The sequence below is a fragment of the Acanthaster planci genome, linkage group LG08 (genome assembly GCF_054643075.1).
Source record: "Acanthaster planci isolate LZ-2023a linkage group LG08, COTS_SCS, whole genome shotgun sequence".
Classification (NCBI taxonomy): Eukaryota; Metazoa; Echinodermata; class Asteroidea; order Valvatida; family Acanthasteridae; genus Acanthaster; species Acanthaster planci.
The window spans coordinates 14,964,558-14,981,907 of record NC_141784.1 but is presented as its reverse complement, the minus strand read 5'-3'; the positions used below and the strand labels follow the sequence as shown (position 1 = coordinate 14,981,907).

At 41.7% G+C, this 17,350-nt stretch overlaps 1 protein-coding gene across 4 annotated transcripts in view; it reads right to left on the bottom strand.

The window, feature by feature from the left end:
* The window catches only part of wdr60 (WD repeat domain 60), a 270,009-nt gene that overhangs the window by 12,238 nt on the left and 240,421 nt on the right, over window positions 1-17,350 (bottom strand). For all 4 annotated transcript variants that reach the window (XM_087140251.1, XM_087140254.1, XM_087140252.1 and 1 more), the window contains one exon: window positions 4,850-5,027. In XM_087140251.1, the coding sequence (XP_086996377.1) occupies window positions 4,850-5,027 (178 nt within the window). The remainder of the gene's footprint in view (window positions 1-4,849; window positions 5,028-17,350) is intronic.

Genomic DNA, 17,350 nt, shown 5'->3' with positions numbered 1-17,350 from the left:
CAAAACCTATGGGAAAGAATTAAATATTCAAAATTCAAAAATAAATCACATGATGACTTCATCATGACGAATTTCTTCAACGACCTACCTGACATGAATATCTAAAGGTCTACCAAGTTTGAAAGTTCCATACATATATAATGTTGCAAAGCTGGAAAAATAAACCATAAAATCTGTGCGCAAAGTCCATGGAGGACAAAACGTTTGCAAAGTCTAAGGGCAAATATTATTTAACCAAAAATCAATAACAAATCAACTTATGACGTCATTGATATCAAAATACCTACATCATGTGTTAGCTTGGGTCAATCCTTGATGCAACTCATTTAGTGACTAATATCATTCCCTGACATGTGTGTGCAAAGTCAATGGATGTACACTCGTTTGCAGAAACACTGCTCCTTTATGTTCATGTCACATGATTTGCGCTTAAACTGGACAATTTTTTATGAAATATTACTTCATATTCAGACTCTTATGCATATTTCAAATCAAATAACACAGTGTAAAGAACCCGATTTCTCTTTCGTTCCTATAGTAATCTTGAGCCGAAGTAAAGGACTACTCGTTCACTGGTGTCAAGTACAAAAATGAGTACAAAACATAGGGGGAAACATTAAATATTCAAAATCAATATAAAATAAGATGATGCGGTCACCATGACATCATCCCTCTGCAATAAATCTTGCATCAGGGTCTTTGTTGGCTATTATTTCGGGAAAAATCAATCATTGCAAAGTGACCAAATTGTGGCTCAAAAAGGTGTACAAAGTCAATAAGCTAGAAACATGTGTGCAGGAAAACTGCTCCTTTAATTTCATGTCACGTGATTTTTGTCTAAACTGGACAAAAATTATGAAATATTATTTGATAATCTGACTCTTGGGTATATTTGCAATCGAATGGAAAGGAAAATTTAGTCTGATTTTTCTTTCGTTGTGGTAGTAATTCTCGGTCAAAGTTGAGGGACTTCTCATGCACTATGCTTGACAATTGTGTGTACAAACCCTATGGCAAAAATTGAAGTTCAGGTACAGCCTTAACGTTGTTGTGCAACAACGCCATCTATGGTTCAGTATAGGACAGTTTGTTGAAAATTGAAACCCCAGGCAGGTGTAACCATAATTTTGCAATAGCACCCTCATAGCCTTATATATGACAGTCCGAAAAGTGCGTGCAATCTGTGTACAAAGTCTATGGGAAAAACTAATTATTCAAAAATCACTAAAAAATAAACTAATGAAGTTATCATTGTGAATTTCTTCTAGGACCGTTCTTGGATGATTGTTCAACTATCTGCCGAGTTTGAAGTCTGTTTGTTTTCCTAACTGCCAAAGTGCTATGTCAAAAAGAAACCAACTGAATGAGAAAAAAAAAGGAAAAAAAGAAAAAAAAAAGAACAAAACAATCGGCCGAAACAGCTAAAAACAAGGGGGAAAAAAACATTAAATGAAAGCAATAGCTGCTTCGGCAGTACACCGAAGCAGCAAATTATGCAACACTCCACAATGTGGCCTCTCTTCACTGGCAGGGCTGCCTGCAATACTGAGGTTGCCTGTCAGATTAACCATATGCTGCCGGGGAGCCCAGTTTCGTGTAAAAAGCCTATGTGCCCAGAACAGGACAAAAGAGCTGGGCCTTGTTACAAGAGACCGTAGTCGGAACAAAAGACTGAGCTGCTGGGAATTGCCAACAGTTTTTTCAGTTGTTGACAGCAGAGGAAATCTGTTCTTATTTTGAGATATTATACCACTGTTTGTGGCATTCAGCAAGAGTGGATAACCACCGGGATAAAAGAGCTCCAGCAATGAGCGATACAATACCGCTGCACACTAATCTGGCCCCTATTGAAAAGACGCCAGTAGCGGACTATGCCAGTTTTGGGAACAAAAGGAAGTTACATTTCACTTCACAATTTGGGCTGTTTTTATAAGGTGGCAGGACTGGCTGAAATACTAGGGCGTCAATAGATGTTGTCTGTCAGATTAGAGTAGTCATCAGACAGTTATTTGTGTGGGTGTAAACGTCCAGTAAATGAAGCTATGAATTTTTGAAGAATTTTAAAAATAGAAAATCTTGAAATTGCCCGGAAACTCATCCCGCATATGCAAATTCCACTGTAAAAAGTCAGTGGGTTTAAAAGTGTGTGCATAGTCAATGGGACAAATTGAATATACAAAATTAAATAAGAACTTTAATTATGATGTCAAAGTGATGTCATGCTTCTATGTTCATTTAAGCTGTATGGTCTTTACTTGGAACAAGTGTCATTTTGTGAAGTGGGCAAAGTCTATACCATTCTGGCAGTGAAAAATGTGTACAAAACCTATGGGGAAAAATAAATACTGAAATTCAATAAAAAATCTGGTAATGATGTCATAATGACATCATGCTTCGGGGCACATCTTTGCTATAGGGTCTTTCCTTGTGGCAACTTTGATGAAAAGGACTACAAAGGACTTACAAAGGAACTAAAGTGGTGCCAAGAAAAACTGTGTACAAAAACAAGGGGATAATGGTGAGAAGAACAACCACAAGAAGAAGAAAAAAAATCCTGACAAAAAGGATGCTTTTTTAATGCAAAAAGGCCCCCCAAACAAAAACAACAGAAGAAAACAATTACAAAATTGCAAAAAAGCCCTCCCCAAAAAGAAAAAAATTTTTTGACAAAAATAAAAGAAAAAAAATCTTAAGAAAAACCAAAGCTGTTTCTGCCAGTGTCTGAAAAATCTAAAAAGACGTCTATGTCTGCTCAAGAACCAAGAATAGGGCTTTAAAGACTAGACATTCAATGTCACATGACTGGTCATATTATGACGTTATCATCACATGATGTCAATCTTCATCTATAACTCTTCCCTTTCTGGAAATCTGCAAAGTTTCAATCCAACCAGGCATTACCTTTAATGTCACGTAACTTGTCACATAATGACATCACCACATTTTGTTCATTCATGTCTATTACACTTTCCACTCTAGATATCTGCAAAGTTTCAACTGAATCACACATATATCTCACGAAATATAGGGCTTTGAAGTTTGAACCTCAAATGCCAAGTCACATGACTCCTGTTAACTAATAATGATGATTCTTTTCTTTGACCCTCTGTAGCTGGTGGACAAAGAGTGTGGACCTAATATGTATTCAGTCAGATCAATAAAAGCACCAGAGTCTTGTTGTACAACATGTACAAAATATATGGGGAAATATGAAATATTTAAAATTTCATAATAAATCAGGTGATGGCATCATTATGACATCATATTTTTTAATTTCAAGTGACTTTGTTTAATGCCCACAAGAAAAATGTGTACACAAAAAAAAAAATAAGTAGAAAAACAAAAGCTTTCCTACACTTTGCGGAAAGCCAAAAACAAAGACTTTTGTGCACAATGCAGAAAAGCCAACTAGACGTGTCATCTGTCCTCTGGACATAACTGGCTTTTCCATGTTTCAAGATTTTGAGGGCTGTTTATTATTGTTGGCATTTGCAACTTTCCGAGGCAATTTCCCCTGCCATGTGGTTAGTAGAACAATGGCCCCGAAACAGTGTGGCTCTGTTAGATGCATTACATTGCTGGCATTATCAGCAAATATCATTTTTTTTCCAGTGGTGGAGCGCGACGTGTATGGACAACGCAACAAGCCAAACACCTCGGACAACTGATGTAGATATTTACTCCAGTTTTCAACAGATAACTTCAGACTGTAACCATGAGGATTGATTATTTTTTTGAGGGGTGATTTTTAATGAATTAAAGGTCTTTTTATCGTAACTTCCCGTCTGATGATATAATCAACCCAAATTTTTCCACAAATGTTGCAGGCGTAAAGGACATGATATCTACTAATTTTCAAGCAATTCCGACCAACTTCGCCATAGACATGTATTCAAAACACACATTTGACAATTTTTGACCTGTCGCAAGAGGGCGCTCCAGATTTTCTTAACGTCACTGGTAAATGTTTTGTAAAGTACTATTTGGCCAGAAACTAACACTATTGAGCAGTTGTGAATTATAATCCATTTCCAGTTTCAATCAGAAGCAAGGGTCATGTGATATTACACACACGAGATGAAATGAAGACCTCAATTTCCTACCACTTTACCACAAACTGCAAGTCGTGGGAAGTCACGGCAGCTTTTATATGGATTTTTAATGATTAAAATTCATCCATCATTTAATTGATTGTAGTTTGACACCTGAAGATGTCATGATAACATCACTATTGTAAATTGATGTTTCTATCAAGGTCTTTGCTCAGATGGAATGAAGGATGAAGTGATAATTAAGAAGACAAAGAAGGCATGTTCAGTTTTAGAGGTGGGGCAAACACCCAGAATAAATATTCCAGGGAAAACCCACAGAATCAGGCAGGGACTGCAATCCACATCCTGACTTAGGTGGGATTCGAACCAAGGTCGCAGAGGTGGAAGGCGAGGAAAGAGCCACTACACCAACCTGACTTCCTAGGTTTACGAAGTCTGAGAGAAAAAAAAATCAAAGTTCCATGATAAATCACACTATAACATCATCATGATGTCATGCTTCGAGGACCATCTATGCATCAGGCTCCTTCATTTGTGCAACTTTGAAGAAGTTGGAAGATTGCAAAATCACAAAGTGGCACCTAGAATAAACATGTACAAATTGAATAGGATTTTGAGAAGTGGGAGGAAGAAAAGGGGAAGAAATAAAAAGATCCAAAAAAAATGCTTGACAAAAGAATGTCTTTTCCGCATTGTTGCAGAAAAAAAATGATAAATCACATCAGATAACCAAAACTTGTACAGAACAATGGATATTTGGGTTGAACCCAATCATGTAACAATTTTGCAATAATTACCTGCCATTTGAAAATTGTTGTGTTTTCACTGGTGCTTCCTGACAAGTTAATAACTCCCAAACATGCATCTTTGATGTCACATCAAGTACATAGAAAACAGATGGCCTGCTTCGTGACCACTTCACGGCGGCAACGGGAATGTTGCTGGTAGAATTACTCCAAGTTAATAATGGTGTTTCTGCAAAGTTGGAAATAGAGAAGAGATTAATTTAAAATAGTATACAAATATTGACCCAGGTGATCCATGCATGGTGATCCATGCTGATCTACACAATAACAATATTCTGCTTTTATCTCTCTTCAATTCATTAACACTAGAGTATGGCACAGTATACTATGCAGTGCTCTTGAACTGGTGCTTTTGAATTAATTTCCGTGTTAGAGTGCCCTCATGTCAATTTTGAACACCTTCACATTTGAAGGGAAAGCTTAATGCTTACACAGGCCTGTGTACGGTGTTCCAGATCTCAGCAAAGTATTTTGAAGCAGTGAGTAAAGACAGCTGGGAAGATGTAAACTGGACAGAGTGTGGCTTGACCACATTTTGACCCTTGCCCTGAACAGAAGCCAGTGCCCAATTTTAAGGGAGTGACAGCACAGGTAGAGGTGGGCTCACTGGATGAACAGGTGGTCAGAGGGCTGTCCAAACAGCAGAGAACCTGACAACACACCAGAAATGCAGGATTCTGGCACCACTCGCTTGGCTACGAGTAATGACATCACCAATGTTGATGCCCTTGAAGACAATTACCACCCCACCATGACAGGTAAAAAGCATTTGGAGTAAAAAGAAACAATAACAAAACAGACACAACAAAAAAAGAAGAAATATTTACAGCATCAGTGATCTTCCTCTTTACAAAATTAATATGTCAAGCCGTGGTTTAGGATCCAGGTATGCAGAATGGGTATGCTGCAACACCCCTCAAAGTAAAAGTTAACAAATCTCAATTGAGCATACACTCCTGTTAAAGACTGTTCGATACACATACAGTTACACGATATTTGCCATCAGTCGAGATAAAGAGCTTGAAAATTGGACCTCACAAGCAAGGGTCAGGGCATCAAATGAACTTTGACAAATTCTTGAATCTCAAGTTGGACCTCAAGGTAAAATGATGAAGGGTAAAGAGACATTTGATTATAACCGCTTATCCTCACGCTCAGACCTATCAGTGATTTCAGATTTTATGCATACCTGACAAAAAATATTACTTTGATCAGTGGCTGGACCTTGAGATGCATGAAGTTTGGATCCCAGGACAGTTTTTTTGGCTTGATGCAGGGGTGATTTTAATCTGGAATTAAACTCTGTTGGGTGTTTAAAGGCTGGGTTCATACTTCATACTAAAGCGAAAATGAAGGCAGCGTGAAGTCAGGCCAAATATTTGTAATATATGTCAATTTGTAATAAGACAAATTTTGTGCCCCCCATTTTTATTTTTAAACTCCCCAGAGTTAGGCTATGCAGTTTCTCACAAATGTGTGGGTTGCTTGGCAGCGCATGTGGGCAGGTTGGTAGCAGAACTTGCAACCAACCACACGAGTCCTTGAGGAGAAGCAGATAAAATCAGCGGCCAGTGACCCTCTACTCCACTTGGCTACTGGACTCAACAGAGACTGTTCTGTTGTCTCTGCAATCTCTCCTTGCATTGAACCTGCCACAATTACATATTAATCCCTGTCCTGCTCTAGGCAAAGACACCACTAGTACTGAGGCACTAGAGTAACATCAGTGAGCCTATTGAGCTGCATATACTGCTTGACAGTGAGTGACTAGGAGCGGAGTCACATGAATTCTGTTCCCCACACCTGATTTACTCAAGCTGGGGAAGGAGAGACTGTGCAATCGAGCCCTGCACACCATCTGCACTTAGCCAATGATCTTTGGAATTCATTCAAGCCCCCTTGAACTGCAAGTACTTTAACTGCAAGCTCCCCAGCTTATTGCCAAGTGAAGCCCAGACAAGTCATCCCCAACTTCAACACATCTTCAAGCTAGGCCCTTCATTTATTTTCGTTGTTAATTAAACCTAACCCTCCTCAATCCTCCAACAGGTGAAGGATTCAGGAGGGTTAGGGTTAATAATCATTTTCTGTGAATAGAATCCCTGGGTTTTTCTCATTATTTTTTAATATATATATTCTTTAAAGTGAGAATATTTGTATTTTTGTACAGCGTGTGAAAACTTTTTGCCTTTTTAGCCGGAAACGCACTAATCTCCACTGGTTGGCTGAAATAAAATGGTGTAAACTAGCAAACAAATAAATAATGTAAGCAGGTGTCATGATTATCATATTATGCCCACTACATAATTGGCACCCGATGTATGGTTTACGCTGTACTTTTCTTTCATATTGATTGAGTGCAATCATTCACATGCACCCTTTGAAGGCTAAGTAGTGAAGCCCACAAATTGTAGCTGATATTACTTGTTTTCCATTTTGTTGATACGCTCATTGCTTGGATATTTTTGTGATATATTTGATTGTCTGAACTTTTCTTGCTACCCTTCCTCCTAGTCATTAACTTGCAACTGTGATTTAACCATTTTTTTGTTCAAATCTTTTTACGTAGTTCACCGAGTTCTCTTATTGTGTTGCAGTAATTGCGTAATTCCTTTATTTGCATTTTGTTTATTTCTCAATCGTTCACATTGATAATGTTATTTATTGTATTGCCGGTACGTTACCCTTTTATATCACTTCCATAATGGACAATTCACCTTTGAGATGCTTCACAAGGAGCACTGTATTTGTAACCAATATCCCCAGTCAAGCCATTGCAGAGCAGGTACAGAGACATACGAGTCGTGCAGGGTTAGTTCAATCAGTTAGCAAATTGTATCATTCTAGTGCCGACAATGGCACATACAGTCGAACCTCGTTAATAAGAGGCCCTTTGGACTTCGCAAATGACCTTGTTATAACCAGAACCTTGTATTATCAGGAATGAAAACAATGATAAACAAAGGATTGGGACTTACGATTTTCCTTGTTATAAGCAGACTCTTGTATTAACAGTACTCTTATCAACAAGGTTCGACTGTACTTATATTGCCATTATCACTTCCCGGATGATGCCACTAATGCCATTTACTTGTTAAATAGATAGCCCTTCCTCAACTGACACCCACATGTGCTGCGCTCGTTCAAGCAACCTCCCCCTGATGGGTACAGAACCGATTGGTCTTGTGTCCCTTCTTCTGTCTGCATAAAGGGTTTCCTCACTGCCTATTATCCATCCACCAACACCAACCCCAGTCTCGCGATCAAAATACGACTCCTCCAACACTTAACATGGTACAGTCCCCACCACCTCAAATTGTGCACCCCAAGGGTGCATTCTATGCAGTAACATCTTCAGAGCCTGTCTCAGCACCAACCATGGGACCGATAAAAGTGGCCCAACCCTTGCAATAACGCCGTTCCAGGCCCTGTTCAAGAAAATCTGACTTCAGTACACAATCCCTCTCACCCTCTCCAATTACCGCTGTTAAGTCCCCTTCCCCAGCGCCCCATGCCCGCCTACCCGCCACTACCCCCCTCCCCTCTTACCAACCGGTTACGTCCAACCCCTGCAAATATCATTATTCATGGGTGATTCAACCACAGGGCATGGAGTGGACTTTGATACCTGGAAGTTTGAAGTAGAGTCCTTCCTTCGTGATGCCACCTACTCTGAGCTAGTCCTTGCCCCATATGTCTGACAGTCCATTTGTGGAGAGCCAAGCCGGCTTATTCAGACACTTGGCCCTCATGCCTCAATTTCCCAACTTATTCACGAACTTGAAGCAAGCTATGATACAGTGCAAGATGGACCGGCTCTCCTTCAAAAAGCCTACAATAGCCAGCAGGAAGACCAGGAGCCTGCAGCAGCCTATGGCAGACATTTAAAGCTCCTGGTTTTTGATTCGTGTTGCCGTGGTGAATTTACCCCAATCCTCTATGGACAGTGTCCTCCGTCAAATCTACTGGCGGGGACTGCGCGACCCTGATGTCCCAAACGCCTGCCGTCATCTAAAAGACACTGCAGGCAATTTCGATCATTTAGTTTGCCTTGTTCGTAAGGGCGAACAAGAAGTCCAGTCAATTTCACGACGGCCATTGAAAGTACAATGTCCCCAAAACAACCTGCCCCTGTCCCACCCACTTTGGAACAGCCATTTTCTGAGGAACTTTCCAGCATCAACTCCACTCTGGCTGAACTCAAAGTCCCCCTCCACCCCCCTCACACTCCCTCACCCCAACTTTCTTCTCAGAAGCCCAATACTGCCCAACCCCTGTATGTCAACAACCAGTTGAATGTTTTCGGTGTAGAAAACAGGGCCACATCTCCAAAGGTTGTCGCAACCCTTCAAAACCAAAGAAGAGTGCCAACACCCAACAAGCACAATTAAACAGTCCACTGCCTTCACAGAGGGCAATGTGGGAGGCAGCAACACCAAGTGCGCGAATGACATCACCCACCCAAACAGTGTAATCCATAGACTTGTCGGTAGTGCTAATGAGGTGGATGCGTTCCTCGGAGGAGTTAGTTGTAAATGCCTTGTTGACACTGGCTCACAGGTTACTACAATATGCCATTCATTTTACAAGCAATACCTTCCCCACATTCCAATCAAGCCACTTAGTAATTGCTGCATGTGCAAGGAGAGGTGCATCAGTCCCCTTTCTTGGTTACATAGCAGTTGAAATTTCTTTTCCCCTGGACTTCAAGAAAGGTTCAGCCAAGTACTGGACTTTAGCCCTTATTGTTCCCGACACACCCTATCACATGGATGTAACCCTTCTTGTTGGCACCAATGTAATTGCTCAGTGCAGGTCCCACTGTTTGCAAGCGAATGGGACACGCTTCGCTGAAAAGGCAGCCCTGCCGCAAGCCTGGTGGCTGGCTCTACAGTCACTGAAAACCTGCAAACCCAACAAGAATGATTTGGAGGTGAGGACAGCAGGTAACAGCCAGGTTGTAGTGCAACCAAATGACACAGTTGTCATTAATAGTTACATAAAATCCAGTCCTCTCGCTACTCACTACTATCTTAGGTGTTCCTGTTGTTGCCAGGAACTTAACACTAAAGCCACTGACAGTTAGTCCAAAGTCCACCCTCCGCGAGGCAAACCACGTTACTGTCATCAATCCACTTGATGCTCTGGATGTGGCTTTGCCTAACTCAGCTGAGAACAAGACTACTGATGGTTTTCTAGAGCAGTTTGACTTCAATAAATCACCAGTAGGAGTTGATAACCTAGACTGAGTGAAACACTTCTTGAAGGAGTGGAAACAGGTTTTCTCCCTTCATGTCAATGACCTTTGACACATGATGACTGTCCAACATGAGATCAAGTTGGAAAACGATGTCCCTTTCAAGGAACGCCATCGCCGGATTCCACCATTCCAGTATGATGAAGCATGTCAACTGATTAAGGATATGCTTGATGCAGGTACAGTCTGGAAGTCTACTTCGCCATGGGCATCTCCAGTTGTGCTTGTTCGGAAGAAGGATGGTTCACTTCAGTTCTGTATAGACTATTGTAGACTAAACGAGAGAACTATCCGAGATGCCCATGCACTTCCTCGCATCGAGGAAACTCTTGATGCCCTGCATGGAACAAGGTGGTTTGCATCCTTGGACCTGAAGTCCGAGTAATGGCAGGTCGAATTAAGGGAGAGAGACAAGGCTAAAACTGCATTTACAACACCCCTTGGATTCCATGAGGCAAACCGAATGCCGTTTGGCCTCACAAATGCTCCAGCGACGTTTCAGAGACTAATGGAACGTTGTGTTGGTAACCTCAATCTCAAGATGTGCCTTGTTTTATCTTGATGACATCAGTGTATTTTCTCGTACTTTCAAAGAACACCTTGAACGACTCAAGTCAGTTCTCCTGTGACTTCAGGAACACGGCTTGAAAGCCATCTAAGTGTCAGTTGTTTCGTACCTCTGTCAAGTATCTGGGACATGCAATCTGTGCAGATGGAGTTGAAACTGACCCCAATAAAGTTCTGAAGGAATAGCCCACACCAACAAATCACCAGGAAGTCCGGTCATTTTTTGGGTTTGCTGGGTACTACAGGCATTTTATAGCTGGTTATTTGAAAATTGCTGAGCCACTACATGCACTTCCAGTTGGCCTCCCCACTAAACGTGTCATGCTCCTCACGTCATCAAAAAGTGCCACCATTCACCTAGCCCCCTGATTGTCAGAAATCTTTTGAGACGTTGATTTCCCACTTGACAACAGCACCAGCACTGGCATATGCAGACTTCAGCCAACCTTCTATTCTGCGTATGGATGCTAGTTTCACTGGACTAGGAGCTGCACCTTATCAGCACCAGGATGGCAAGGAGCGAGTTGTGGCATATGCTAGTCAAGCTTGTCCAAGAGTAAGCGGAATTACCATACTCACAAGCTAGAATTCCTCACTCTCGAGTGGGCAGTCACAGAGAAGTTTCATGATTACCTACATGGAAACTAGTTCAAGGTTGTGACTGACAATAACCCCTTGATATATGTGTTGACAACTGCAAAGCTGGATGCCACTGGCCATTGCTGGTTTGCTGCACTTTCTGCGTATAATTTCACATTGGAATACAGAAAGGGAAAGCAAAACAGAGATGCAGATGGCCTATCTCGCCGTCCCCACTCTGCTTCAACAGAGAAGAACACCGTGGAGACAGTAAGTAATGAAGAATTTCAGGCTGTTGTCAATTCCCAGAGTGTAAACTTGACCGAGGAATCCCCTACCCTTCATATTCTACTGGTCGAGGCACTTGCTTTGCAAAGCAGTGCCCTGCTCTCTGCTAGATCCTCTGTGGCCTGGGCAGAGCTCTTTACCAAGTGTAACCATGGAAGAATGGAGGAACTATCAGCAGAGTGACCCGATTTTGGCAAGAGTTATCAGATACAAAGAAAGTGGTCAACCCCCTGACAAAGACCAGAAGAGGTCTAAAGATTGTGACGTCCTCTTAATCTTGAGGGATTGGGACAGATTGATATTTCGTGATAATGTCCTCTTCTGTCAACGTCAGGAGTGCGATGGTGAAAGATTCTTTCAGTTACTCTTCCCCAAAACTCATCCATGACATGGTTTTCAATTCACTCTCTGATGAGGCTGTTTTTTTTTCAGTCGTGAATGCACCCTGGATCTTGTTCGTTCAAGGTTCTTTTGGCCCCACATGGCTAATGTCATTGACAAGAGAATATGAACATGCCCCATTGTATTCAGAGGAAGCTCCCCCCCCCGGCCGCTGTGAGTACTGCACCTCTGGTTAACATTAAGACCAGTGGAGCTTGTCTGAATAGACCACTTTCTTTGAAGTCATCTGGAGAAGACCAGTCCAGCATCCTCGTCATCACTGATCATTTTAGTCGATATGCACAAGCCATTCCTGTTCCAAACCAGACAGCAAAGACTACAGCCTGAGTCCTCTTCAACAACTTCATTGCACACTACAGTTTTCCAAGTCATCTACATTCCGACCAGGAAAGAGGTTTCGAATACGAAGTGATTAGGCAGCTATGTCAAGTGATTGGCATAACTAAGAGTAGAACCACGCTATACCACCCTCAAGGTAATGGCCAAGTGGAACGGTTTAATAGGACACTCTTAGAAATGCTTGGCACCCTGCCTGAAGACAAGAAAGCTGCATGGAAGAAGTATGTGGCACCTCTGGTTCATGCGTACAATGCAACAAGGAATGACACCACTGGATTTTCCCCTTATTTCCTCATGTATGGGAGACACTCCAGACTTCCTCTTGGCATTGCTCTTGGCCTGGAATCTAGACAACCATCCAAAGTATCTCACAGTGCGTATGCAGACCAACTGTGTGAATGCCTGTCAGCTGTTTATAAGTTGGCTTCTGCTCATGCAAGCAGGTGTGCAATGTAAAACAAGGTTCGATACAATCTGAATCTGAGAGCTGCAGTACTGCATCCAGGGGACCGAGTCTTGGTGAAAGTGGTTGCACCAACAGGCAACTATAAAATATCTGATAGATGGGGAGAGAATGCGTACAGGGTAGTAAAACAGATAATCCTGATATCCCAGTATGTGTGGTGAAGCAAGAGCAGGGTGAGGGTTTGACTCGAACACTGCATCAGAGTTTGCTCTTACCTTTCAATTCTTTGCCGCTGTCAGTTCCCACAAATCACTCGAAACAGCCCCCCACATCAGGTGAGAAGTCTGACCCGTGTACATCTTGCACTGTAGACTCAGATAATGAACAGGGTACAAGTGGTTCAGGCAGGCTACAGGAGAGTGACACTGCAGGGAATGCTCGGTTTTGTCACACAGTGAAACAAAGACCGCGAAGACAAATCAAACCCCCAGACCGCTTGGGATTTTCAATGCGCAAATTGTATCACAGTCAGGAAACGTACCAGACTGGAAAGCCAAAGCAGACTTTCTTTATTCCATGTTGGATGATAACTCATGCGAACGAACCAAAGAAAAGTGTTTGGCAGCAATAATTCACATTGTCCGCGGAAAGTAAATGGATGTCTCGTCTGTTAAAATAGAACAGACAGAGGTGGCATTGGTGGTTGGATGTGGGTCACAAAACCCATAGATTATTTTGAGAGATGAAATGGTGAGTTTTATTTTTCCTATGTCTGGACGACATTCAGAAAGCAGGCAAGAATGTAATAGGATGAATTTTGTGCCCCCATTTTTTTGAAATTCTAACTCCCCCAGAGTTAGGCCATGCAGTTTCTTAGAAAAGTGTGGGTTGCTTGGCAGCGCGTGTGGGCAGGTTGGTAGCAGAACTTGCAACCAACCACACGAGTCCTTGAGGAGAAGCAGATAAATTCAGTGGCCAGTGACCCTCTCCTCCACTTGGCTAATGGACTCAACAGAGACTGTTCTTTGTCTCTGCGATATCTCCTTGCATTGAACCTGCCACAATTACATATTCGTCCCTGTCCTGCTCTAGGCAAAGACACCACTAGTACTGAGGCACTAGGGTAACATCAGTGAGCCTATTGAGCTGCATATACTGCTGGAAAGTGAGTGACTTGGAGCAGAGTCACATGAATTCTGTTCCCCACACCTGATTTACTCAAGCCGGGGAAGGAGAGACTGTGCAATCGAGCCCTGCACACCATCTGCACTTAGCCAATGATCTTCGTAATTCATTCAAGTCCCCTTGAACTGCAAGCTCCCCAGCTTGTTGCCAAGTGAAGCCAAGACATATCATCTTCAAGCTAGGTCCTTTATTTATTTTCATTGTTAATTAATAATTATTTTCTGTGAATAGAATCCCTGGGTTTTTCTCGTTATTTTTTATTCATATATTCTATAAAGTGAGGATATTTTTTTGTTTTTTTGTACAGCATGTGAAAACTTTTCGCTATTTTAGCCGGAAATGCACTAATCTTCACTGGCTGGCTGACAATAAAATGGCGTAAACTAATAAATAAATAATGTAAGCAGGTGTCATGATTATCATACTATGCCTGCTACAAATTTCCAAAAGATGAACATATTTCACCTTAGGGAAATTTTGCCGCAATTTTTTTTCATAACACCAAAGTCGCTTTGCTTTTGCATTCACCTGAAGTATAAACCATCTTCAAGTTAGGTAGGATTTTGATGGCACCCTCCATTCCATAGATCAAGCCCCAAGTGGAACAGGGCACAGCTCCTTGAAACTCAGAATTATTATACAGGTGTCACCTTGAGGTGAGAAAGGGCAGGGTTTCCCAACAGAAATATAACAATCAAGAATTAACTTATGATTCAAAGGTTGGACCACACAGAGAGAAGGGGATGCATTCTCCCAAATGGTTTGCTTGGTATATTTGGATGGAAATAAGCCTTCTGTGCTTGTCATGTTTCACTTCATGACTAAACTGAACCAGTTATAATGCAATTTAAAATTTTGATTCATACTTCAGACCTTGCAGGCAAACACAAGGGGCAGGGTTCCCTGGAAGGATTCAAATAAGTTAGAAATGAGTTTGAGTCATGTTGTGCACTAGGTAAAACTCCATGAGAATTCAATTAACCCTAACAATCCCAAATCCTTCAAAATCCTCCAGGCCGTTTGGGAGGATTTTGGAGGATTGAGGCTGCATGGCAAAATTGCATTGCTGATTGCAAAGGATGCATTGTCTCAAGGTTGTGGGTTAGACCTTGTGTTGATTATGTTTAGCCATGCATAAATTCATGCCCACAAATATTAGTGAATCCTCAACACTATTTCAGGATACCATTCACATCGCCTCAACATAAGGAAAGGAATTGCCAGAGGATTTTGAAGAATTGAGGCAGTGGGCACCCCAGATCGCCATCACTGCCGCCGCCGCTGTGCGCCTCTGCCGCTGGGTCAGACCGGGCCCGACTGACCAACCAACCAACAGACAGCTCGCCTGCCTGACAAACAGACGGAGAGACACCCCAACTATAAAAAAAATAAAAAAGAATTAATTATGACATGAATATCAGAACAGTACTTACAGCCTGAAATCTCTTATCAGGGATAGACAATGACAACCATGCAGAAAAAAATCTGAATAAAATGAGAAAAAATAAGGATCAGTCTTCATATCTGCCTAAAAGGTTTATTGTCCATGAATGTGAACAAAGTCCCATTTGCTTATAAACAAGCCAACAATATGTTTTGCAGAGAAATAGTGGTAATTAATTCAAATTTGACATTTCATGTGATGTTTCTACACAATGAGAGGATCAGCAGAAGATAAGCGTGAGTAGAGAAAATATATGGTTGCTTTCATACTGATAGTGAAGTAATTTGCCAGATTGACCATCTCCTTTGAACGTCCATTCTTGTGCGGAAGGAGGCACCAGTATAGGTCAAAATCTTGAACAAGACCCGGAAAGACAATTCGAGAGGCAGTTCAGAAGATTTAGTGCTGGCCGGATGGCGACACACAATGAACAAGTGAATGATTGTTCCTCTTTCTCCATGCCAAGAGCACAACGGAGATATGTCTGGGTTAATGTGCTGCAGAACCGGTAGACTGGGTAGAAAGTTATGTAATAGGTGAAACTGGACATCGCCCTCTTTCTTTAAGGAAGGTAGACGATATATTGCTTGCCATTTGATTTTCCGGATCTCTGGGATTACATTCTGTTCATGCCAGTAAGTCCAAAGGGGATTCTTCAGCTGGTTAAGTTCTGCGTTGAGGGTTTTATAAATAGCCTTTGAAAATGCGCCTGTGGCATCGATGTCCAGAGGGAAGTGTACAGCGAGGAGAAGTTCTGTCAAGGCTGGGATGCTCTGAAGATCAAGTGTGGAGAGACAGTATCCAAAACGGTTGAAAATTTACGGAAAGACATGTGAGAGGAGTTCTGTCATTTCAGGGAGTGTACTATAGTATAGGAAATTGAATATTCATGCCATCGTTGGTGCTTGATGTGATCTGACAACAACATTAAATTAGTGCTTGCGCAGTTACTTTTATTAGGCCGTGTACCCGAAGTGTTCACGTGCAGTTGTTGCCCTTTTCTAACGCTTTCTTCTGGACTTCTTTTGGAAATAAATAGCCAAGCTGTTTGTAAGATTTTGAGTTTTATTTGAAACATTTTTATTACAGAATTTACACAAAAAGGTATTTTATGAGATCTCATGATCACTCCCTGTGATGAAACAGCGCATTTTGTTTTTTTGTGAACTTAACTGTCCTGTGGTGTTCAACATGTTGTTGGCCAGTCTTAGCCAAACTCGTACAAAGACTTTGAAAACTGATGTTTTGGAGTGACAAAATAAAATTACAAACAAATGTATGGATAATCAAAAAGGGCATCAAATCCTTTAAAAATTATTCAAAATGGCAAAAGTAAATCTAATGTTAGATATTTTTTCTTTCTGTTTCCTGGTCACAGCAATAAGTTGTAGTTAATTCCAAAGAAAACACCTCAAATTTTGTTACAATATTACTGGCCCCACTTGTCGAGCTAAGTGCAGGCAGCAATCAGGCATTTTTGGAGTGTTTACTATTGTTCATCTGACTGGGCGGCGATGATCATCAAGCACTTTGATGTGCCAGAGTTGTAAATCCTTCGGTGTCCTCCCTCCATGGTACTCCTAACTATAGGTGACTAATATGTTGAGCTGGGTGGTGGGCAGCCATTCCTGTGTTTGGGCATCCATGAGTACCGATCCTCTTGTGCCATTTAGGGGATAGAAGAGGGAGTAATGCCTGATGACGGTCTGCCGTTTCATCTGCTATTCCACAAATACATCAAGAGTTGGCTGTCACACACCCTTTGGTCATGGTGGCAATGAAATGGCCTACTCCATTCCCCTGGTGCAGCTCCTCTGATGTGAATGGGTGACTTCTTCTGTATTTACCTGGTGTAATAGACGCTCCAGGTTCATGGCACAGCAAACTTTGGTCATTACATGGACTTACTCTCTCATGGTAGCTGCTGGTATTCATGACAGGATGGGGCAGCCAGCAGGTACACAAAGCGTTGTTTAGGCTCTGGTCTACAAGGTATAGTGGGGGCTTCTACATTATACAGGAGCA